The sequence below is a fragment of the Anguilla rostrata genome, chromosome 15 (genome assembly GCF_018555375.3).
Source record: "Anguilla rostrata isolate EN2019 chromosome 15, ASM1855537v3, whole genome shotgun sequence".
NCBI lineage: Eukaryota > Metazoa > Chordata > Actinopteri > Anguilliformes > Anguillidae > Anguilla > Anguilla rostrata.
The window spans coordinates 10579565-10605386 of record NC_057947.1 but is presented as its reverse complement, the minus strand read 5'-3'; the positions used below and the strand labels follow the sequence as shown (position 1 = coordinate 10605386).

Here is a 25822-nt window from a genome sequence, read left to right as displayed (position 1 = left end):
GTGAACACAAACCATTCTACATAAATAATTGTTTGTTGCAGTTTAGAAACCCTTTCTAAAGCTGGTACATGGTCCAAGCCATTCGCTACTCTTTCGTAAAGTAGCGCACTCGAGTTGTGGAAAAACGTCAATTATGCGTGTGGTGTTAACAGGACGGCTCTAAGCTAGTGTGCACATGGACGCAGATCCCGAGGTCACGGGGGGATCTGTCCCCCAAAATGTTTGGAAAACAAAAATGGTCCCTCCAAAATTATCATGGTGTACTGGGTGGTGCTGTCATGTAATGTCCCCCCACCAAAAAAAAATCAAGAAAATGTACTGTTTGGTGCCCCTCCCCCAAAGTTAAAATGAGATCTACGTCCTTGAGTTTGCATCCAAATTTGTTCAATGTGGGGAAAAAAGTTGAAAGAAAAAATTACCAACGTCATTGAACTGTTGAAGTAGTCAAAATATCCCATAGATCCTAATGCTGTAAAATATGTAACAAGATAGAAAGCACAGAGAAAACCTGGAAAAAGACATCACACAGTTCCACAGTCCCTGAAGCCTCTTGGGTATTGAAGAAAAGACAGCATGCTTTGCTTTCTCAGGTTGCTATGCAACTGGGCACATGACGGACAGCTCTAACCAACACTAAACAATACATTACACCTGAGAAACCATCATTAAAGGGCAAAAAGGGACTGGATCCAGACTCTCAGTATATGAAGGCTATTCACATATACTCAGTGCATCCCGCATTAGCCAATGAGCAGGCCTGGGACATTACTCAGTGCATCCTGCAGTAGCCAATGAGCAGGCCTGGGACATTACTCAGTGCATCCTGCATTGGCCAATGAGCAGGCCTAGGACATTACTCATTGCAACTTGCTTTAGCAAATGATAGGGTCGGGACATTACTCAGAGCAACCTGCATTAGCCAATGAGCAGGCCCCTGACATTACTCAGTGCATCCCGCTTTAGCCAATGAGCAGGATCAGGACATTACTCAGAGCAACCTGCATTAGCCAATGAGCAGGCCCGGGACATTACTCTATTTTAAAATTTTCTATTTTAAACTCCATTTTGTGAAAGCACTGTCCCCTGCAAGTGCTGACTGGTGTTCTAATTGCACAATATCATTGATGCATGCATTTGGTTTAATTCATAAAGAGGAACATGCTTTTTGGGGGTCATGATGTCATAATGTCAACACAGAGACATAAATACATGAAACCAGATCCACTGCATGTTGTGTGTTCCATTCCAATTTCATGCACTTCAATGCGAATGGTATTGTCACTCTGTCACATATTTTCACTGAATAACGCAGCACAACCCAGATGGCAAGTTTCCAGGTGCTTTCCAGCCATTATCCAGTAGGTGCTGCTTAAACCAATCTCAAACCACTTGATTTGTTACCAAGGTTTTGTGTAAAATTGCACTTGTGAGTTGCCCTCTGTCATAGTTTTGTTAGCTTGTATTGCTAGTGGTGTGATTTTTATTTCAACGTACTCATTGTACTCGTACACGTACTCAAGAGTCCAACCCAAACCGCCTGCCATCTGACCTGTAACCCATCTCCTCCCTGCCCCTCACAGCAACCACCACGCACACCAAAATGACAAGGAGAATCACTGGATCCGATCAGTGATTTTTAACCGGGACAAAATAAGACCAACTCTAAAACGATGATTTTTGAAGCTTTCGCAGATGAAGATTTGGACTTGAAGTTGGACTTAAAAAAAAATTTCAGCACTTGCCAAAAGTAAAGTTAGTCCAGAGTGGAGCGTGGTGGTGGCATACACTGATGCTTATACTGCAGGGTAACACTGAGAGAGAAATCAACTGCCTAGCACAGTCAACATCACAACAGTGTCTCTGGAAGGACTTCACTGAAGTGTCTACAGAGTGCATTCAGAGATCACTGCCAAGCAATATTTCACTGAATAACGTCCCACATCAACCATGTACAACGAAGAAGCTGTGAACCTATACTGCTGCACCATTAAATACATTGTGCTTTGACTCCAATCCCTTTTCTTATCAGCGGACAAGGCTAAGAGTGATAGAGCCATATGACTGCACAAGCGTTTCCTCTGCCTTGTTTTTGACAGAAATATCAGCAGTCGGACCCGCACAGCGACGTGGGAAATCTAGAGCAGGGATCGGTCTCTATTTCCGGAACAATCCAGGGTGGCGGACGAAAGGCCGCGTCCCGGCAGATAAGATTTATAGGCTCGGAGATCTGGCTTGACTCGCACTGGCACTGAGGGGTCTGTTACACGGGCTGGGGTGCGCTCACTGTAGCACGAATCGAGATGCCCCCACTTGCACAGGTTGGGGTGCACTCCCTGTACAGGGCGTCACAGTGAAACGTTTTCAGCCTGACCATTCACAGCCTTAATCTCTCAACAAACTTGGCTGGAGATTTGGCTTGGTCAGCCTTTGCCGCAACGGCGCAGGACGAGCGAACTCGCGGTCGTTCGCGGAGAGTTCCGGAACGCGCCAGCAGAACGTGGAACCGGGGACGAGGGCTCGTTTGCGCTCGTTTGTCTGAGCTCGTTCGTCTGAGCTGGTTTGAACGCGACGCCGCTTCCCACACGCACCCACACACCCAACTGCCACAGCTATCCTCAGAAAGACTCCTAGGTTGGAGAGAAAGTGGTTTACCTTTATGAGGGAGGTGCACACGATCGCACCGGCGTTCACCATGGGATTGTGAGGCTTATCTGGAGAAACAAACACCTGCGTTAGAAGGCATACATTTCTTCATTCGTAAACATACAATTCATTCTCGTTTTTTAAAAACGTTTCCCTTTTTATATGGAATTAGGACTGCGTAGACTCTGTAGGCCATTCTTGGCACAGAGGGTAGGACATGCACACTTCAACGAAGACCGCGTGAGTTATGAAGAAACGCTGAAACAGAGCTTCTGAGGTCTGTCATCACCTGATGCGCTAATCTTCCCTGCTGCTCTTGTAATGGCGTGAGAAAATGCTAGAGACAGAAACCCTTCTGGTAAACGGCTGTTAATATGGGATGAGAGGAGCACTGAGCAGTTATATGGGAGATTAATGAACCTGCACCACAAAGGAATGATTACACCTGATTACCTCCATTCATGAAGCATTTAAAAAACTTACTCAGATGGCTTAATCTTCCCCAAAACCACAAAAACATGCAGATTTCCAGGCTAGGTTATCTAGCTAGCAGACCTGCTAGCCAGATAACCTAGCCTTATCGAATAAACGGCATTCCAAACGATGGAATTTCTGATTCACAAAAGAAAGCGTCACAAAATGGCACCAGAATTTTGGGCTTTTTAATCGAGGCCTGTGCAATTACATTAACAAAGCCATTCGAGTTAACACTTCTGCATTCAAAAATAATAATAAAAGTTAAAGAGCTCAAAAACGAGTCTATACTCCCGAACAGCAAAACAGCAGGATTCCATTTCGGCATTAATTTAGATGTTTACATTCACGATTTTGAAACGGCTTGTTTATTAACGATTCGCTTTCAAGCGGCGACGCAAAAGGTTTGCTGCAAGGCCAGCTTCCCTTCACCCGAGACGCGCTGTGAATGGAAGCGGCTTCAAACTCATTACTATTTCATCCGGCTGCCATGGCAACAGACTGCCGGTGAGGCCTTGGTCTGAATTTATGACGTCAAACAGCCGCCGCATCCGGCTCCCTTACAGCAATAAAGCGACCGAGCAGCGGACAGTTTCTTCCACGGTATGCCGGAGAGAGCCGTCACACAGGATCGACAAATCACGTTTGCGTGCTTTGGTGCGATGTTCAAGGGGCAAAAAAAGAAAGTTGTTACCTGCTCCTGGAAAATAACACGCGGCAAAAAAAAACCCTGAAAAAGGCATGAATACGTAATGCTTCCCTTAAGGCTATGACACACTGGCGGCATTCTGAGGCAATGCAGATGGGCAGTTTTGCACACAAATGTGACCAACAGCATTTTCTAGGGGGCGAGAGTGGGAATTAATGGCACTAATCCCCAGAAGAAGCGCGCGGGAGTCGGGATCGGTAGCACTAATCCCCAGAGGAAGCGGACGGGGGCCGGGATCGATGGCACTAATCCCCAGAAGAAGCACGCTGGAGTCAGGGATTGATGGCACTAATCCCGCGAGGAGGTGCGCCACGGTAGGGATTGGTGGCACTAATCCCCAGAGGAAGCCCACGGTGGTCGGGATTGCTGGTACTAATCACCAGAGGAAGCACGTGGAAGTCGGGATCGATGGCACTAATCCCCAGAGGAAGCGGACGGGGGTCGGGATCAATGGCACTAATCCCCAGAGGAAGCACGTTGGAGTCGGGGATTGATGGCACTAATCCCCAGAGGAGGTGCGCAGCGGTAGGGATTGGTGGCACTAATCCCCACAGGAAGTGCGCATGAGTCTGGATTGGTGCCATTAATCCCCAGAGGAAGTGGCCGTTGGGGGATTGATCCTCACCGTCCTCGTCCAGGAAGAGCTTGTTGAAGCGCAGGCCGCTGGGCTCCTTCCCGATGAACTTGTGCACATAGTCGGTGCCGTGGTCGTGCACGGCGATGGCGTACTTCAGTGGCTTCACGCACGACTGCAGGCAGAACGGGACTTTGGTGTCGCCAACGGTGTGCCTGCGAGGATGAAGAGGAAGAAGAGGGGCCACACCGTCATTCCCGCCAACCGTAATATCCTTGAACACAAAACAGCTGGCTAGCAAAACCAGTGGCGGGAAAACGGTTTTCACAGAGGCGAGGTTAGGCCGGTCTGAGACCAACCGCTACATTTACCCTCAACACATGATGATAATGCACCGACATACACCGATTTTATTCTTTTCACTATTTACCTTCTCTCTTGTCTATTGTTCTTATTGGGGTTTTGTTATTAAAAATGGATGAAATGTGCTTTATGAATACAGCTGATGCGTTAAATCTTTTGTTCCAGGCAGGTTAGCATACTTGTGTGTGTAAGAAGCAAAGAGTGATGGGAGTCTGCTGTTAATGAGTGAATATGGTGCAAGAGAAGGGAGGCTTCACAGTTTAATTACGGCTTCATCGATGGGCGGAGTCTCATGAGCGAATACAAACATCCCCGGTGGCTATCGCCGGGCGGACTTCTCCCAAGGTCCTCGGGGCGGGTGCGTTCCTGTGCGGATTAACGGCACATTTCCCTCCGAAACGCAGCTAGATTATTAACCAGCCAGCAGATTAGACGAAGGAAGGACCAAAATAGGACTGAGGCGGCTCTTTGGAAACGCTTTCCCGGATTTGCTCAAACCATAAAAAATTCCACTCCTGACTTAGAAACAGGACAATCTAGCCTCGTAAACCGAAGGCATTTATTACAGAGTAAAACCCTAAAAACGAGGGCGCACAGATTACCCCTTTTTTTATGAGGCGGAGTGTTATCTCAGGATTACCTCTGCAGCATTAACACGCTTCGTGTTTAACTGTGTCACCGTTTTGCATAAGAACAGTCCGTTACAATCACTTAACAGGCACTCTTATCTCAGGAATACAAAAATGTGATTTTCACAGAGAAGGCACAGACGCCTGTCAATAAGATAATGATCAATAAGGGTAATATCAACCCAACTAACAGCCGTTTATATTGCAACTGTCACCAATAGACAGATAACCAATCTTTGCACAGCCGTAACTATAAGATTGCGCAAAGTGAAATTCAAAGGAAGAGAAAAGGAAAGGTTAAGCTAAAGGGGGTCGGGGGAGAGATGGTGCAATCTGAAGAGACAGGCGAGTCTTCAGTTTGGCAATATGGGCGGGGTTTCTGCTGTTCTGACTGCAGTGGGAAGCTCGTTCCAGAACAAGGGCCGGAGAAGACTCTTAGTTTTTAAATGAAGAGCGGCTAATCTTTACGATAGCGCACCAAAGGCGTGCTAAAGATTAGCCCCGTACACACACCACGGGTCCGTCGGGCGCTCCTGCTTACCTCTGTCCGTCCACCGTGCACAGAGACACCGCCCACAGGTCAGGGCTGAATTTGGCAAGTTGGGGGATGTAGTCTGCAACCTACGGGGGACACCATTTTGCATTGTAAATGCTGACGGTCAAAGTAGCATTTACATGATAAAAGGAGGATAGGACAGACCTGTTGCTACTTTTTATTAAAGGGGCAGTTCCCCCAAAAAATAAAATTAAGGTATCCACTTACCCAGTGTCCATCCAGTTCGCTGACGTTTGGTGTGTTTCCAAATACAATGCAACGGTTACTCACAAACATCCACAGAGCTCAATTGGTGCACAGCTTTATCGAGAGCTACTTTCTGAGGAGTAAACCAACTGTGCATATCTGCACAAAGTCTCAACCAAAGCACGCCAATATTCTGGGGCGCAGTGTCAATATTGTTTTAAAACATTGTTTCCACACCCTTGACCCAGAATACTGGTGTGCCCTACTTTGTAGAAAGTTGTTTTCGATGAAACGGTGCACAAATTAAGCTCTGTTGATGTTCGTAAGTAACCATGGCATTATATTTAGAAAGACACATTTCGATTATAAATTTTTGGTGCTTCGAGGCCACAAAAGCTACAGACCCATACAGGTCTGTTGTAACAGGGTGAGCTGCATCATATATCTAGAAAACTCCATCAAATTTCAGTGAAACTATCAGGATGGATAGTTAGTACTCTGGATAAGCGGAAACATACTTTAATTTAATTTTGGGGGGAACTGCCCTTTTAACTGGAGAGGAGGTCTGCCAATCATGCAGTCCATTGGTAATGAGAAACAGAACTCCAGCAGTGATTGGTGGAGAAACAGAACTCCAGCAGTGATTGGTGGAGAAACAGAACTCCAGCAGGGATTGGTAGATATTTCTTGTATTCATTCATCTTTCATTAACAATGTATTCCATGATTGGTGGAGCTCCTCTATGGTCTCTACGTGACGATACGCCTGTCTTACTCATGTATTTCTATCCCAGCATAAGACCTACCAGAGAAGAAACTATCAAACAACAAGGAGACCACACAGCCTGCTCTGAGAGTCTCCACCACAGATTCTACAAATGATCCAGATGGTCAGCTCCAGGGTCTTATCACCGACGGCGCGGTCTCTCCTCCGCCGAAGGTGAAACGCTCAGAAGTGAAGAGCCTTACGATCGTACGATAACGTAACTCCACTACGTATCTAACATCAGCGGGCGGATTGAAAGTACCTGTGTTGGGATTTCCTTAAACTCTGGAACGAGGGGGTGACCACCTGGTTGTTGTACAGGACCTGTGGGTGCACCCACCTGCCCTCCGGACAGCCTTTTGGCGCTGTCGTGCAGCTCGTCGATGTGGGAGCAGAAGGTCTGGAAGTCGGGGATGACGAACTTCTTGCGGAACGCTTGGGTCAGCAGCACGATGTTGCTCTGGACACACCTGGGAGAGGGGGGAAGGTGAGTGTGCACCTGGAAAACCTGCCCACAGGTAATATTACTTATGGATTTGAGGGGCTTTCATAGATGCTAACGAGACGAATAGAATTTTTCCATTTCTTTAATAAATGTTGAACGATTTAAAATGCTTAATGTCTCCCGAAAAGGACACTATATGTACATGGTTTGCAACACTATCTAGTGTCCCTGATATCCAAATCTGAAGCCCTCTCCATGACCTCCCTGGGTACCAAGCCTCAGGCCACCAATGGCCACCAGTCACGACAAATAAGCTGTAGCAGGTCATATGCATACATTTCCATTCTCTCTTTCCATATTGTCGTGGTCCAACGTCAGAACTAAAATACATACTCATTAACCCAAATGCGCTAATTGTACGGATGCCGCATTTCTCTCGTTTTTCCAGTGCACACCTTCAATGTGGCGTCTGTAAAAGCCCAGAAATCCTTAGTAAATATGACCGTAAAACTACACAGCCCTCGGAGGCAAACAGTAAGAAATACCAGACGAGTGGTAGACTAGGCCTTTATTTTGACACGGCTGTCACACACACGCTTATCTCCCAAACTCATTCCTCCAGAGTGAACACGTTAAAGCAATGGAACTCCACTGCATACCTAACATTCCACCATTCCACATCATCCACACCTTTGCTTGCAGTGTGTGGAATTCACACAATTCATACTAACCTGAAGTCCAGAGGACCTATTTATTACAGTGCTGCGTCCGAATGACTCGTGCCCAATTACAAACGAGCCACACTGAGACGCAATACCGCATACGGACTTCAAACGGTCCATATACGGTATTGCAGATATGAAAGGGCCGGTCTCTGACAGCAGTAGAAAGCACCGCTGGACTCAGCAGGGCTCTGAACTCCAGTCACAGGCAATCAGAGCAAATTCCACACGACCACCCGCATCACGTAAAACATCAGCGGCAAGCAGAGGAAAATGGCGGCGTGTCGGAGGACGGAAACGCGATGAGCTAGGAGGATGACGACGGAGCCGTACGACGTCCCAGCGGCCACGCGGTCTTGATGACACGGGACAGCCGTCCGCTCGTCACGCTGGCAGTAATTATTAGCATCAGTGCGACGTACCATAAGCGCATACCGAAGGTCACTGAAACAACTACAAAACACAGGTCCGATAAGGCACAATACTCATTATGTAACAGTTATTCATTCGCGCCAGCCGACAGCCGCTATCGATCTCGCGCTGCCGCCAACGAGACTGTCGCCTCGGCTGGCCACTCCACCGACCCGCCGTCTTTCTAAAACAGGGAGCCCGCCGGACCTGTCCACGGCCAGGCGTCGTGGTGGTGGCAACAGCGCAGCTCGATCAGCGACGCAGAAGGAAGAAAAAGTTTCCCAAAGAGAGAGTTTGAAAGTGAAATACAGGACAACTTCCCGGGCAACTTCTGATAAACAAGGCGCGAACAAGAACCCTTAATGGAGCGCAAACCTGCAAATGTGCGCGTGCACGTTGTGTGAATGTGTGTGCCTGCTCGTGCCTGAATTTGCACGCGTGTTTATGTTTGCGTGTGCTTACGCTGGTGCATGTTGTGTGTACACACGTCACGTATGGTTCCTGTGTGACGCTTCGCGGTTCTCACTCGGGGTGAGGGCTGCGTTAGAAAACCAGTCACACAGGGAAAGTGAACAACAAGCCAAAGATGCCACTGCACTAAAACAAGAGCCTTTCCCTGAAAATTGACAGAAGTTACACCCACCTGTACAGAACTACACACAAACACACAAATACACGCTTTTCTGGCCTTCAGACAAAATTATTCCAGGATGCTTTAACACGAGGTGGGCAAAGCCAGCATCAATACAGAATTACTGGAAGTCTGACAAGATCAACATCACAACAAAAATAAACACACAATCGAAACCATCACATCACAATCGAAATTTAATCAAACACCGTGACCTTTTCTCAGGAACCTCCTCCATCACTGACTGCTGAAAAAGACACTGATTTAAGCAACCGCTGACTCACTGATTTAAGCAACCACTGACTCACTGATTTAAATAACCACTGACTCACTTTTTGAAGAGGTGTCGGTCGAGCATCACTCCGTCGGAGGTGGATTTGAGGGTGACCTTCAGCATGTCCATGCACTCCTTCAGCCGGGGGTCCCCCGTCCGCAGACCGGTGGCTTTCAGGGCCTGGAACACCACAGCAGGAGGAGGGTTCACGTACGACAGCCGAGCCGCGATCAAGGCGCTATCCCACGCTGCTTTGCCACGAGCCACTACAGTCCACGGCTTCTCTAAATGTCAACTTCCATAAACCTGGACTCATATAAACTGTGTCTGAGAAAATTATATATCAATGCAAGAAAGCATCAGTGAGGCAACCTAAGCTTGTGAGTGAGCGCGCTCAAAGCAATTCCCAACAAACTGTAATAGTTTGTTCAAAATAAGATAAAGATATAAGGTACATGCATTGTTTTATTTCCTGTATTGTATTGTGTTCATCAAGGAACTATTATCGACTGTATCGTCTGAGTTTGTTGTCCTCCGTAAATATTGCAGTGCGTTTTTGTAAGGCTCGTAATTTCTTCAGTGCAAAAATATCTTTAGTTAGACATTGTTTCAGAGTTTGCATAAATGGATTGCCTTGGTGGTCCCAGGAATGTAACCCTTACGCAACTCAGGCACATATTGTACTAATAAAATGAGAGAAAACACATCACCTGCAGTTATGACAGAACCTCAGAAATCCTGAAGTATGGAGAAAGTATGAGGTCTTTAGAAAGGTCAACAACTTTGAAAGTGATGTCAAAATACACCAGTTTTAAGAATTTTAAACCTTCATTGACTGGAATCTGCTTAGTCTTCTATTGTTAACTAGGCTATTCTCATGTTGCAACCCTTAATATAAATAAGAACCACCAGTAATTGGGATCTCCTTTCTTAGCTATGATATCAATATGTAATAACACACATTTTTTTAACTTCTACAGTACATGAGCTTTCTGAACCATTCGCCTACTTTTCTGAGACCAAACACTGTTGAATTTCCAAAAATGTACTCCAGTAAAACAGCCCCAGCTGTATAATTTTACAGCATTTTGACGGTATTTTCTTGCCAAAGGAAAATATGACTTCAGCGTACCGCTCATCAAGCTCGATTTCTATTGGCCGTGGAAGCACGTGCTCCTCCCAGTTCCAAACCCCATTGGGCTGACTGGTCATCCTGTAATTCTGAAGTTCATGCCTCTTAGGTTCTACTGAACATCTACAGTGCGCTGCTCCACTCACTGTCAACAGCTGAACACAGGAGCCTCACACAAACCAGCTTCTGAGAACAGGCAGCTGCCATTTTGAAAACATCTACAATTAGCTTCTCTGGGAAGTTACAGATGATATGATGCAGTTATGCCTGATACATATATTTTTTCAGTGAGAAAACAAAAAGCAGTGACATCAGCAGTGTACAATAATAACTAAAAGCTGGCACTCAGTAGAGCACATTCAGTACCTCCGTCAAAATCATGCAGTCATGCAAGATATGCCAGTTCCACATGCTGGCTATTTACCAAAAGTACTTCTGCCATGCCCTTCAGGTCAGGAGACACATTTTTATGACTGAGTCTGAGCGTGAGATATGCCTATTTACATTCCAGGCACTCTTAAGCATTTTAGTCAGTTATTGCAACACCAAGTGGCACTATATTTGTTCAGTTGCCAGAAATGAGTATTCCAGCACCCCCCCTTCTAATAGGCACGCACATTTTTATAGTGTTCCGTAAATTCAAATTCGAACTTCGTAAATGATACGCCTTTTTGTGAGCAGCCTAAAGCACTGCCACACCCCACTGTGGGCGACCGGTGTGAAAAGTTAACCCGTTCTTCCTTGCGTCATGACCAATGCATGGGGTATATTCCTACAACATTTTTACCACACGCAGTACCATACGTTTCCAATGGAGGGTAGAAGGGTGAAACTGTGAAACTAGGAATAAATCCCATGCATTTTGAAATATGGCGGGTGGGCTTTATTGTTTTTTAAATATGAAAAATTCTACAGGTCCTGGAGCACCTGTTAAGATAGAACACCATGTTCATAACAACATTATGAACACCAGTATGTACCAAGATATTTAAATAACAAAATACCCCCCCCCCTCCCAATGAGCTTACAAGATTTCCATTTTCATTTAAAAATTAAACTTCTGAATGCAATTCACTTATGATTATCAGCTTATTACATTACATTGCAAGCATTTGGCAGATGCTCTTATCCAGAGCGACGTACAACAAAGTGTATAACCACAACCAGACAGAAGTGTGTTGAGAACCCTAGAGAGAAGTACCGTTCCAAGTGCAGGGAACAACTGCATAGTTTAACTTATACAAGTACAGATATTATGTAATGAAATATTAAGTGTTTATAGACAAGTTTATACAGTTTAAAGCATTTTTAATCATGAAAAAACTGGTTTAAGCAGGTGTGTCCAAACTTTTGACTGGTACTGTAAATCCATTCATAACTTCTGGTGATATCCTGCTAAAAGACGGACACACAGACCAGCGGAATGGGGCGAAACGGGGAGCGCGGACTGTCTCTACTCACGAAACGGCTGCAGTTTGGACAACGCCAGGGTGTACGGCTCAGTAAGACCAGCCGTTTAGTTGGCACGGTGACCCCTCGGCCCTCCCGACTGAGACGGAGATGGGCGACGGGCGCAAGGCGCTAACGGGCGCAGGCGTTCGCCGGGGGGCGGAGCTGCGGCCCGCGTGCTCACCGTGGTGAATTTGTGGGCGGGGATTTTCTCCTGTCCTTCGGCGATGGTGTAGAAGAGCAGGTCCTCCAAGCTGGGCAAGATCCCCGCCTTCCTTCTCCTGAGGAAAAAAAATCACACACAGGAGGTTTGAAACGGAGTCGAAGGCCAAGGCCAACTGCAGCACAGAAACCTGCTCCACTGCATCACATGTAGCAATAAAGAGGTCACCGGACATTGCAATGCATTTCAACCCTGCTCACAGAATACGAGTCAGGAAGCTATCGCATTCAGGCTAAAGGTTAATTAGCTTTATTTTTATTTATTACATGATTTAGTGACAGATAATGTGTGTCATTTTTCAGTGTTGGAAAGATGGAGGATCTGTCGAAAAAGATCCTCCACTCAGGATCAGCTACGTTCCCTTTACAGCCACTACTAACAGCGGCACCGTGAGGCCAGAGAAACCGCCCGGCTGGCTAAATAACTTCCCCGGACCCCACGCCCCAGACCCCACACCTCAGAACCCACACCCCAAGCCCCAGAACCCACACCCCAGGCCCCACACCCCAAGCCCCAGACCCCACACCCCAGAACCCACACCCCAGGCCCCAGACCTCAGGGCCCTGATTAAAGCCAAATTAACTGACACATTAGTATGAAGCTGGGCTGAAATGCGTGCAGGTGTGTGAGGGGAGTTAGTGTGTTACAGGCCCAATGTGACCCTGGCAGCAGCGCATTTGTGAGAACGCACCGGACCCTTAGACCTCCACCATCTTACACACAGCGGAGGACCTTCAGAAACAGAGGTGACTCTGGGACAGCAGGTTACCATGTGACCAGCGCAGAGATGACTCAGAGATTGACAAATTTTATTACTCACTTACAGGGAACTGCGCACCCCAGGTAATATAAAAATATATAGGCTACACGTACATGATTTAAGCCAGCAACTCATAGCTCAACTATATCAAATAAAACTGGGATATTTTAAACAAATATTTCATAAAGGAGCAGTAGATCACAGAGATGTCAGTAACTCGTTTGGCTATAGCTAAATCCTTTCAAATTTGAAAACATTCCAAAATCATAAGTGGAACTGAACAATCAAGTCAGCTGGTGAAACTGGGTTTTTTTCACCCAAGATGATCCTCTTTACGTGTACAATTACATCAATTCTACCAGTACTACAAGACCCATTCTACCAGAACTATTACACCCATTCTACCAGAACTATTATACTCATTGATTCTACCAGTACTATCTACCAGTATCACTAGACCCATTCTACCAATGCAATAAATATATATAGCACCAGTATAATTGTACTCATTCTGCCAGTACAAAATCCATTCTAATAGAACAATTATAACCATTCTACCAGTCACTAGCAATACAGCACCACAGGATCCAGACAAAGTAATACTATAGGCCGAGCAGTTTTCAGCTGGCCAATCAGCTGGCCGAGCAGCTTTCAGCTGGCCAATCAGCTGGCTGAGCAGCCTTCAGCTGGCCAATCAGCTGGCTGAGCAGCTTTCAGCTGGCTTTTATTCTTAAACCCTGCCTTCTTGGTTAATAATGAAATCACAATGTTATCCACTTTCTTCCATTTAATAACAACCCTGCTGAGGTGAGCAATCACCTTTGTTATTACCACCGGCACTGGCTTTTAAAAGTCTATTCTAGTGTTTTGGCCAATCTCTGGTATCACTTCTGCAGAGCTTGCATTGGTCAGGAGTTGGGCACAAGGGGAGGGGGAGGAGCTTGGAGAGGGAGGAGCCAGCGTTGCCAGTCGAAGCCTTGCGCTCTGCCACAGTCACACACAACGGAAATATACTTACACAAATAAACGCAGAGTACGCAGGGTGATGAAAGAGAGAAAAAAACACACACAAATAAAGGAATGAGTGACATCAAGATGCAAAGAAAGGTGATTCAGCTTCATAACTTGCATTGAATTTACCTTTAAATATAAAAAATGATCATGGGCAAGGTATAACCTATTAATATACAATACAAGCCTTTTGCACAGATGTTATGCAGTAAAATAGAAGTACGTAACTACGGTTTCATTCACAAACAAGGACACACAGGGAGACACAGTGGAGCCGGCATCCTGACTGCACACCAGTCTGGCACCATTCCCCTCACTCCCAATCAGGGCTCCAGGACAGTTCTGCATAAGTGACCTTTACTTGTGCAGGAGGCAGAATTTAAATGCATGTGGTAGTTATGCAAATAGAGAGATTTTTGCCTTTGATTTACATGCGATATAGGCCTATCAAAAGAGAAACCGAGAAAATAATAAAACAACACCTGCACAGACAGCAAAGGTAACACAGTAAACTCTCAGTGGGATTTTTGGGTTGACTGTATTTGTTTTTGAACTAGGAGAATGAAGGAAAGTTTGCTTTATTTTAACAAAATACCACATCACCGTTTTACAAAGGTACATGCTTTTTTTTTTATTGAGACAATCAAATAATATGAGATTAAATATACGCCACGGCGGGTCAGTGGTTAGCGCTGTTGCCTCGCAAAACAAGGAGGTTCCGGGTTCGAGTCTGCATGGGTTTCCTCTGGGTACACCAAAGGACATGCATATCAGGTTACGTAGACTCCTGTCATTGCCCTTGACCAAGGCACAGGCCTCAGGACTGGAGTTGGTCCCCGGATGCTGCACTGTGGCTGCCCGCTGCTCCTAATTAGCTAGGACTAGGATAAACGCAGAGGACAAATGACTTCTTGCTGTCAATAAAGTGTAAATTAACTTAAATACACATTTAAATGAGTTTCAATTGAACATTAGAAAGATAAAGCCTTCTTTAGCTGTACACTCTGCAATACATCAAAATAGGCAACACTGCGTTGTCAACTCTGTACTAGCTAAAATGGATGACGCGCTAGTTAGCGAGAGCCATGGTCACATGACCCTGCCCCACCTGCATGAGGCCTGTAAAGAGCTCACCTGCCTCCCGCACACAGTGCTTTGCTGCTAACTAGCCATTAGCAAGCTAATAGCTAATGATGCTCTATGCATTCAGGCTCCCGGCCAACTGACCCGCGCTGCGGAGGAAACGACTCCCGCGCGCGCGGAGAAGCCGGAGAGCTGCCGCATCCGGGCCCGGCGGGTTTCGGAGCGCAGCGAGGTCAGCCGCCACGCCCCGCCCCGCAGCGCTGCGTTCCGCGCGGCTCGGTCGCGCCTCCGTCAGCTGTGTGTGTGTTTCCAACCTCGTACAGCGCTGTGTGTGTGTTCCTAACCTCGCGCCCTCGGCGGGGTTTAAAAAACAAACACGCCGTGCCGAGGTCCAGACGGGGGCTAGCCGCGGTCGCGGAGCGCGCACAGGCCCGTCTCGTTCCCCTCCAAAACCCGACAGGCTTTTCACCGGGAGAGGCTAACAGGCCTCTCATTCGCTCGCTGAGGACTTTGATGATAAAAACAGCGTCGCGCCCCAATGCGAGCAGACAATGTCAACCGACGGCACGGGGTCCATAAATGACTCATCGGACTCGAGAGCGTGCGTTTCCCAGCAGCCAGCAGAATGCGGGCCATTCGAGATGAACAGGATCACAAAGAGACTCATTCAAGAGGCACGCAGACAGAAGGACTGCAGAACTCCAGCCAGCGACAACCGCCCTCAGAATGCCACTGAGCTACAATGCATTCTAGCGAGAAACAGGATGCATCTCGCCTCCCTACATTCTGAACTAGGGCAGTCCCCCCCCCCAACCCCAAACAAACGACTCTGACAACACTAAGCCTAATTAACACAGGCCCGGTGCCAATACGGCAGTGAATTAACCGTCTCTGTGCTATAAATGAACCTTCGCTGGGCGAAGCCCGCTGCCGTATTGGCACTAGGCCTACGTTAATTAGGCGTAGCGTCGTCAGAGCCTTCAGTGGCGTGGGGCGAAAGTGGCACTGAGACTCAGCCCCATTTCAGAATGTAGGCGAGGCAAAGAAGCTGCTCTTACACAGTTCTGTGGTTTTTCTACTCCAACTCCACAAACAAGTCATTCATCACTGATGGAGAGAACCTAGGCCTACATTTCCCATGATGCCGAGGGTGGGGGATGGGGAGGGGGAGTTCCTTTCGAGCCCTGAGGTGAACATCCTCCACATGTGCTCCTGTGTGCTCAGGACTCATTTACATACAATGCATACATTTCCCAGAAGGCTTTGCCCACCAGCGTGCTCCTCCCCCACAGCGGCGAGGCCTCACGCGGACGCAAACGTGCGGAGCAGCATGCGATGGCCGCCGCTGCCAGCTCTCCAGTTAAGCGCCCGGAATAAACCTGCATCCACAGCACCAGGCTGCGCGGTGGCTAGGTCACTTCCTGTGAGCGCCCGCGCTTGCCATCTTCACCACTCAGGACTAGCGCCGCACCTCTGTTCTTCTCCTTCGGTTACTTCACAGAGCTCACGGCTCCAGTAACCACGGCGACCACAAATCAGAACACAGCAGGATTACTCAACTGGACTTCATTACCTAAAAGATCATTATGGAGACCTTTCATCAGACTGGGATACCGTGGGGAAAAAAATATTTTATTTGTAAGTCAAATTAAAGGAGAGATATGGACCGGACTTGGGCATGTACGTGCACTCAGTGATTTTATTTTCCCAGAGTGGTTTGATTCTGCTTGCTGTAGAAATAAAAGAGCAGCCAAACCTCCCCTGTCAGACGCACGCTGAGAGGGACATGCTGCAGTGAGCGGTCAATGAGGGAAGTGACTTTAATAGGCATAGGAGGAGCGGACCCAGGGGCCTCAGAGTTAATGCTTAATTGGGTGTTTACACTGAATTGGCTTTATTAGCCACAGGCTGGGCTTGAAGAACAATGTTTCAGAGTCTGCACGCTGGTCCCCAATCAGTCTGCTCTTTAAGACAGAGGCAGAGAGACAGAGACATAGAGAGCGAGAGAGAGAGAGAGAGCCACTCCAAACCTTTCAGCTGAACGGATATGTTACTGGGGACGCCCACAATGAACTGGTTTACCTCACAATCTCCCAGGGTATGCATTTACTGGCCAATGGCTAGAACGCACTTTGGAGAAAAAAAAAATGTACACACTGAATTGCGGATTTGCAGAGGGCAAAACCAGACTAGGAAAGCTGGCTGTAGGAGCTGAATGCCTTTAATGCAATCTCCAGACCTCCTCCCTGCATCCATGTTACATTCACACCATTTCAGCACATCCAGTCAGTCTTCTCCAATCTCCAAATTGCCATGAAAGTGAAATTGCCAGAACATTCCGAGAAGGCAGCTCTTACGCACTTTCCTGTACTCAGGCGGTTCACACGTCATATTATGAAGGGCAAAACATCCTTGTACAACAGTAACAGCATGCTATACAGTCATGCCATTCTTCACTGGATTTACAATTACTGTATTTTGCTGTATATCCACTGACCATTACATGCAGCAAATTGTATTCCTTTTAAACAGAACAAATACAGATTGAGACAGGACATCCACATCTTCATGAATATCAATGCAATCAATCCATCTTCATTTTCCCTGACTGATTTTCAGTCTGGCTGAAGATGTAATTTCTCCTTTAAAAACAATATAGAAACTGCCTCACGATGATAACTATTATAATATTCAATAAATAATAGAAATATATTTTCATGATGCCCAGCAAGCAAATGGCATTCGATTAAGTAGCCTAAATAAAAGCTACCACAGCATTACAATAATTCTTTTTGTGAAGTTGATCTGTGTTATTGTAATACAATATTACCCAGTCTTGTTCAAAATGGAACAATAACATTGTTAATATTTAAATAATATTTGCATTCCTCTTTGTTACTTACTGATCTCTTTATTTAAATTAGATTGTTTGGATAATTAGAATTGTTATTCTCCCAGAAGTAAAATTTGGTCATGTATTTGAATGAGACCGGGAACTGAACCCGGGTGTATGGCACATAAATTACAACACAAACAAGTTATAACGAGAATGATTCGAATTACGCTGATGACGGATCCTCCAATGGCAGCGACCCTGACAGCGCTTTGGCGACAGATGCTGAGGTCAATAACGCCGATGCTTAGATTAGCCGTGTCTGGCAGAAGCGGCCACTGCCGGCTGACTTAAGGCAAAGGTTGTGAGCATCTGCTGGGCCGAGGGCTGCTTCAGTGTTTGCTTTTCCAGAAGGTTCCGCGAGGACAATGTTCTCAATTTAGAACTGCAGTCGCAGCAATCTGGTGAGCGGCACAGTTTCCCCCCCCCCCAAAAAAAAAAACACCTGGAGCGAGCGGAACCTACGTCTGCTTGAATCTTCACAATGAATCTGACCCCAAGAAGTCGCTGAAGAACATGGCAGGACTCCTAATATCAAAAAAAGAGAGCTCATAATTAACTGCAATTTTCTGACGCAAAGACAGGAGCGTGACGCAATATGTGCGTATGTGTTTGACCCAAAAGGATTCGTTTTATGGCTTGGGCGGGGAGCGAGTCATGGGCAAACCAACTACACAGAATAACCCATTTTGTCCGAGGACTGACATTCATTCATTCATTTAGATTAGTGCCGTCGTGGCAAAACGCCAGGCTCGGCTTCCGCTCATCTGACGGGCATTTTCTCTCTGAACAGTTAGCGGGAGAGGAGAGAGTGTAAAAGAGTCCCTTTAATCCTCCTTAATGGTTGTGTAATGTGCTTGACTTAGCCAGAGTACAAGGCAGGATGTTCCTCAGGCCCTGTGCTGTCCGAACAGCAGGCATGCTCCCGCTGCCGCCTACGCCACATAATACACACACGCGTGCGCCTCCCCAGAGTATGATCGTGCTCCAGCCGGATCCTCCGGGGCTCGCGGTTTCAGGTTCACTATTCTTCACACGTCAACGACAGCTAGCCTGCGCAACAAAGCTGCAGCCGCTATGAATGGGCAGCTAATCGCGCTGGCGTGAGGTGGAGCTGGCTGCCTCTCTGCTCGCTCACTCTAATACTTTAGTATCTGGCTCCATATCCAATCTCTGCCTCCGCAATTCCTCCGAGACTGTGATTGACGTTAGTTTGTTTATTGGTTGGCTCCGTCCTCCCACCGTAGCCTACGCTGGAGCACAGCGGTAGCCGCGGAGCTGCAGTGCTGACAGCCGCAGGCCTGTCGGGCTAAAAACTGCGCGTCGCGGACCGCGAATCAGCTGCTGAGAGACTGGAGGTCTTTGCTGTGACGAAGCTTTTATGACTGCGTGATTTCCATCTTGCACAGCTCTGCAAAACACAGGCCATCGAAGCTTCTGGGAACTGGCTCTTCACTAATAATTCTGTTTTCATTATTTTATTACATTTGTGTATTACAAAGAGCAAAACACTGTGTTCCTTGGACAGTTATCAACATAATCACCGTATCACCTGACATTTGACAAATAATGAATGTCAGAAAAATAAATATGAGAGAAAAACATGCACAGCCCTATAACTACCTTAACAGCAAACCTCTCTAACGGGTAGAGCTTTTTTTTAACAATAATAACAAGTCCCAGTCTTCACACTCCAGCACTAATAGTGCCAAGGGAACACTTTCTGGGGAGCTAACTGGAAAAATAATTTGGGAGCACATCTACTAATTGGGATGTTTTAGTGTGCTCCTAAAATTTTCAGCTTAGAAGGACATGTGATCCTTGGAAAGAAATGTTAGCTCTGAGCCCTGGTTTTGCCGGAAGAACACTTGCCACTCCGCGGTTCATTAAACAACCCAAGGGAGCGCGTGCTGTCCAGAGAGCCGGGGCGAGAATTGTGCTGCTTTAACGAACGCAGCGCCATCTTCCTCGATTAGCGAGAGAAAGACAGCAAACCAACCAACCAAAAGCTACAAAAGCTCTAATAGGCAGAATTCAACCGTTTTGTACAAAAATAAAAACGAAAAAAGATTAAAAACATGAAAGATATTCTGGGATAGATTTTTTTAAAAATGCAACCGAACTCCTGTCAGCTGGCACGAGCTGGCGCATGACCTTGCGGATCATGAGGTTGGCCCAGTACTTTTCCGCACCCGAAGGGATGCCGGCATGCCGCGCTAATACTTTACATGGCACCAGAATGCACTACACGGCACCAGGATTAGCACACAGCACAACACCAGGATTAAACACTCAGGTAAAATGCCACAGATGTGTCCTCCTGTGCGCATGGAATATATCATAAGTATTATTTTTAATTATTCATTTACTGACTTTTCTATTCATCTAGTATATTCTGAAATAAATATAATATGTTCTGTGTTATTTATTCGTGGACATATTTAAAGGAATGTGTTTTTTTTCTCTTATTCATTTTTTAATCCACTTTGTGTGTACTATCATGTTATTGGATCCCTGAGGTTTATGTATGATTTATATCCCCAACTGTTTATATTGTGGCAAACTACTACTCCGATTTTCGATTATCGGATTTTTTAAAAACAACTCAATAAAATGAATGAATGAAATGAATGCCTGAGAACAGAGCATCTGTTTCACCCCACTCCTCCCTCTACTGCAGTCATTCTCTCTCTTTCCGTCTTCACTGGAATTAGGAACCTCATTTCTAAAAAACTGAGGCACCACCAAAAGAACCGCGAGTAGAATTTCAAGAGAAATTTAAGAATTTTAAAACAGTACCAGGCGTTTCAAAAAGGGAACCGCATCACCCGACCAGCAAATGTAAGCTAACACATGGCGCCCGGCTAAATCTGAGCTCAGGAGGAAGCACGACTGGAGAAATTCGACCTTCAGAGTAAGCAGTAAGGGCAGCTCCACGCTGACAGACGCACATCTGCGCGATGCAGAAAGCATAACTGACGGCACACACAGCAGATCCACATATCACAGCCACATACGCCGACAGCCCCGTCTCTCCCACTGCTGCAGCCCGACATGCTCAGTCACGTTATGGATATTTCTCAGGGGAGCCGGATGGGTCTGCCAATGCATCTCCCCACCATCAGCTTCATCACGCTGACACGGCAGTGTAGCATAGAGGGTAAGGAACCGGGCTTGCAACCGAAAGGTCATAGGTTCGATTCCTGGGTGGGACACTGCTGTTGTACCCTTGAGCAAGGTACTTAACCTGCATTGCTTCAGTATAGCCTATATCCAGCTGTATAAACAGATGCATTGTATGTCGCGCTGGATAAGAGCATCTGCGAAATGCCTGTAATGTAAACGTAATGACACTAGGGATCACAACATAGCGAAAACCATTTCTGACTGCTGAGCTGAAGTTCATTAAAAACTAATATTATCCAGTGCTGCTGAGAAAATATTTCATTTTGTATTTAGGTTATGGCAGAAACTACGTCAGACTGGAATAACATCCAAAGCATGTTATTTAATTTCAACTCATTATATTATTGGAAGAAGGCAGATAAAGTTTAGGCCTAAATGAAAAATATGGACAAACTAATTTTGCAAAGAAGTTTTTTTGTTTGTTTGAAAAATAAAAAAGTTTTAAAAAACTATCCGCTAAAATATCACCACTTTTTTGTCATTAATATTAGGCTTAAGTAATATTTGTCCAAAAACATATGTACTATTTTGTGCACAATAAAAAGCCTCCATTCCCAATTCCCTGGCACTAGCACCTACGCGATATCTTTAATCAATCTTCCTGACAAGAGGGCAAACACAACAGAGCAGATAAAAGCTGGCTATCAAATCAGAGACAGCAGTCGCATATTTGCTTTTCTGTAGGTAATCAAAACTATGTTGATATGGGAACGACAATGCAACGGTACATATGAACGATAAAGCTTCAAGTCGCGTTGCACAAGCTGTGTGGAAAGATGTTCACTTTATCCAAGATGAGGCCATTACCTCAATATCTGGGAGCATGCAGGAAGTGTCAGTCCCAGAGGTGAAAGTCAGGCGCAATGCTGCTCATTGACATTCATGCACACGGTTGAGTGACCTTGGCAAAATGACCTCAACCCTGTGTGCTTGGCATTACATTCCCAATACTCGTCTGTAGCAGGTACTGTGAATGGCGCGAGCGGCAGCTAACTGCTAACCGATTTACCGGACGAGATTAATGACAGGAACGGGTCGAATACAATCACGGGCAACGTCACGGCGTTTAGCGGCCCATCAAATCGAGACACGCAGCCAGAGCCTTCCTGTCAGGAAGTCGCCCATTAACGCGTCTGTGGCCAGACCCCGCTGAACTCACGGGAGAAAAACATCCCACGCTGCAGGAGGCCCACAGACGTTCGTCTCCCAGATGCCAGTCTGCGGATTACAAAATGCGCCAAAAACACAGACTCCGTACAGAGCTCCAACGACCCTAAATAGTCTCTCTCTAAATATAACTGGTTCCCTACTCTCATCTCATCTGCAATATTCAATATTTTTCCCATTCAAATACTAAAATGCAAAATACCAAGTTTAACAGTCTTTTCAGCCCAGCGTGTAGCCAACCTAAGTCAAGATAAATACACGGTTCTTCCCCCCTCAATAGAGGGCATAAACGTGCGGCGGCAGTACACTGTCCCTGTACAAATAGCCTCTCTCTACTCTGGTGGTTAGGCCCTGTTGAGCGCGTAATTGATAGAGCCCATGCTGCAGGAGCTTTTACAAGCATCTGAAAGAATTTCCCGGCTTTTTCTCGGGAATCAAACCCTTGCAATCACGGCAGCTTTAGAAACCGCTATGTCTTTTTTCCCACAGAGCGACACAGTGAGCTAAAACTGAGACGACTACCAGTGAATCAACAGGCTGGAGTAAACTGGATTAATATATATATATATATATAGTATCGTACAGCGACGAAAACAAAACAATACAGAAAACACAGATGCGTTAATGAAACTGATGAGCAAGGCAAGGAAGGAAGAGCGTCCTAAATGGCATACAGTATGCATCTGTGAAGCACAGGAAGTCATCACACCTTGACCCTTCGGAAGGCTCCGCCTCCCCGATTAATAAACACGTCCGCACCACGCCCCCATTCTGTGCCGCCTTCTCTCTCATCTATTCCTGTGTGCTATCCTCTGGGATGTGGACATTCACTTAAATCAATGCAGAGCGATGATACACCTGGTGCTAACAACGTGCGCAAACACACTGGAGCGCGTATGCTGGAAATAGCCTGTTTAGAACGGGGGTATATTTATCACAATCCACTGCACTGGACCAAACACCTGCTTACGGGAACGCGTGCAGCTGTCTCTGCTGGTTGTTATGGCTATGGAGGGACAGCGATGCTGCCGACCCATCTGCCTCCGATCTCCCACTGCAAGCCACCAGTTCAATCCCAGCATGCTCCTCTCTGCCTCTTGCTGGTTCTGTGATTCCCTACATTGGTAATACTCCCTCACGCACAAGCACCCACGTGAACAGGCTGTGCAGAGACTTCTAACACGTACAATGAAAATGTTTAAAATGCGACTAAGGGATTATAAACGGAAGCATAATAAAAAGGCCAAAAATCAGCCCAAGTCCGACATCAACAGGAAAGAGCGTTACAATGATGTACTGCACTGCGCACAAGCTTCAGTACGTGATCAATGTGTACAGTTTAGTAAGAGGGACTGTTGCACAACAAACACCCCCTCAACCTGCTTGTTCCCAAAACAATGTTCAGACACCACCCCTGACACACCCCCTTAGAGAAAGAGATAAACTGTCGAAAAACAGGCACCCAGTGATGTTTGCTTCACAAAAATTAAGATTACTGATTAACTTATTTACAGCACTTTTGCTCATGCGGGTCAAGAACACTCTGTGCCGCTTCCGCTCTTCACTCCATTAAAAAAAACCCCACGGCAATAAAAACAGTTCATAGATTGGGTGTTCAATAACTGCTTTTGCAACTGCTTTAACGCTTTTGATACTACACCAAAGTGCACAAACCCTGCTGAGTTACCCCAGGGTCACAGCACTAAGCATGCAGTGATGATGTAATTTTCGTTACAGGGTAATCAAAACCAGCGATTTCAGTACAACACGCTGAGACATTGAGAGGTAGCCGAGATATATCTAACAAATGATGGTTCGCTACAAACCAACATTAATATCCCAATGGCTAACTTAATTTTTCAGTACATCTCAAAACCACAACGACTGACTGCTCCATCAAACTACTACAAGTGCCTTTTAAACTTGTTGAAGAACATCAACTGACATTAATGCAAACATTTTGAAAGGTAACAAACGTTTTAGCAGCCAGTTTTTCCAAAAAGTGTTATTCCAGCAACCTAGTGCCTGATTATGAAATACAAAATGGAGACATTTTTTTTTACATTCCACATTGGCTCTGAAACATTTACTTTCGAATTCCAACTTACACCCAATTTTGCCAACTTTGGTCAGACGGCTGGAGTGAGATTTGTTGCGTTCACGGGCGGGGGCAATTGATACTGCAAACGGGGAAGAGGGTGGGGGATTGATGGGGGAATGAGATTGCGAACCAGGGAGAAGACGGCGCTGTCAAACAAATCAACAGCCTGAGGGGGCGGCTTTGTTTTTAGTTGCAATCTTTTTATTTGGCGTGAGATGTGTTTGGATAACGTTAGCGTGAGACAGCCCTGCTGAACCCATTTCTCCTGAACCACCCAACTTTGCCCCGCGCGACGTACAACTTAACTAAAGTAGTGAGCAAGCTAACGTTAATGAAAATTCAAACGTACCGATAGCCTGAGCGCTAAACAAACGACTTGCATGCCAGCTGGTTGGTTCTGTTTAGTTGCGTGTATGTCGACAATATAGCAGGGTATCAAGTTAATCTCTTGTGGCGTGTTTAAATAGCTGTAAGGCTAGCAGGCCGGATAAAGCTTTCATTCAATCCTTAGCTAGCATGCTAACTACTCCGCTGATCTCAGTCAAATCTGACAGGTGTGATTGTATTGCAGCCAGGATAACCAACGTTTGCTTAGTTGGCTCACCTCGTTTTATTAAATTTTTAACTACGAGCATGCATTTGTCAACATTATCTACTTACTTTTCAGCTTCCGCCTCTTTAACGTTACCGGTTCCGCCATCCTTGGTCGCCTCGGATGCTGCTACAGCACCTTCGCTCTCCGTGCAAAATGATCGGATCCCATATGAGGAACGCCACACAGGTCGGGACCCACCGGCGAGGGGGTTCAGTCTTGGCAGCGCTGTGACATTGGGGCAGGCGGTGCTAAAGCAGATGGTTGCTGGTGACGCTTTGTTCCTTACAATACCTGTCAAAGGACGCTTGAGGTTGGATTGAAACAACTCCTTCAGAACTATCGACAACCTAAACTGTAACATCTCAATCCTGTCGAGCTAATAGATGGGAAATTTTCGTCTAAATAAATAAGACGGGAAAATAGTGCTTCTTAGGTAGTCAAAATGTAAGATCCTGCACGCTCTGTGAAATGCGTGTTATGACTAATACTGTAAAGGCTCCCTCGCTGATGAAGGAGTCTAGGCGAGTCACGCCCTATGCGAATCTCATTGGCCAAAGTACAGTAAGACGTTTTAATTTAACAACATTCTGATTGGGCAGATATTGTGTCTTTCACCGTTCAACCAATCACCTTCGTTGTGGACACCGGCGAAAACACAGATTTTCGCAAGTGGCTTTATGAAGGACATTGGCTTTGGGATAAAACTGAACCCATTTACAGCTACTTTGAAGTACACACATTCGGCGACGGGATGAATGCGTGATCAAACAAGGATTTAGGAAACGAATTTTGAGATTGAGATTAATCAAATGCTGTGGAAAAATACTGCCCCCCCGCCTC

At 46.1% G+C, this 25822-nt stretch overlaps 1 protein-coding gene across 5 annotated transcripts in view; it reads right to left on the bottom strand.

Moving 5' to 3' along the window:
• Positions 1–25505, bottom strand: part of LOC135241174 (glutaminase kidney isoform, mitochondrial-like) — a 48565-nt gene extending 23060 nt beyond the window's left edge. The window contains exons 1-7 of one of the 5 annotated variants that reach the window (XM_064311339.1): positions 25048–25505; positions 12148–12244; positions 9441–9562; positions 7162–7369; positions 5934–6013; positions 4452–4615; positions 2653–2711 (exon numbers count right to left, since the gene is read on the bottom strand). In XM_064311339.1, the coding sequence (XP_064167409.1) occupies positions 2653–2711; positions 4452–4615; positions 5934–6013; positions 7162–7369; positions 9441–9562; positions 12148–12244; positions 25048–25343 (1026 nt within the window). In that variant the 5' untranslated portion in view covers positions 25344–25505. The remainder of the gene's footprint in view (positions 1–2652; positions 2712–4451; positions 4616–5933; positions 6014–7161; positions 7370–9440; positions 9563–12147; positions 12245–25047) is intronic. The other 4 variants (XM_064311335.1, XM_064311336.1, XM_064311340.1 and 1 more) reach the window with 4 other exon arrangements.
• Between the last annotated feature and the right edge of the window lie 317 nt (positions 25506–25822).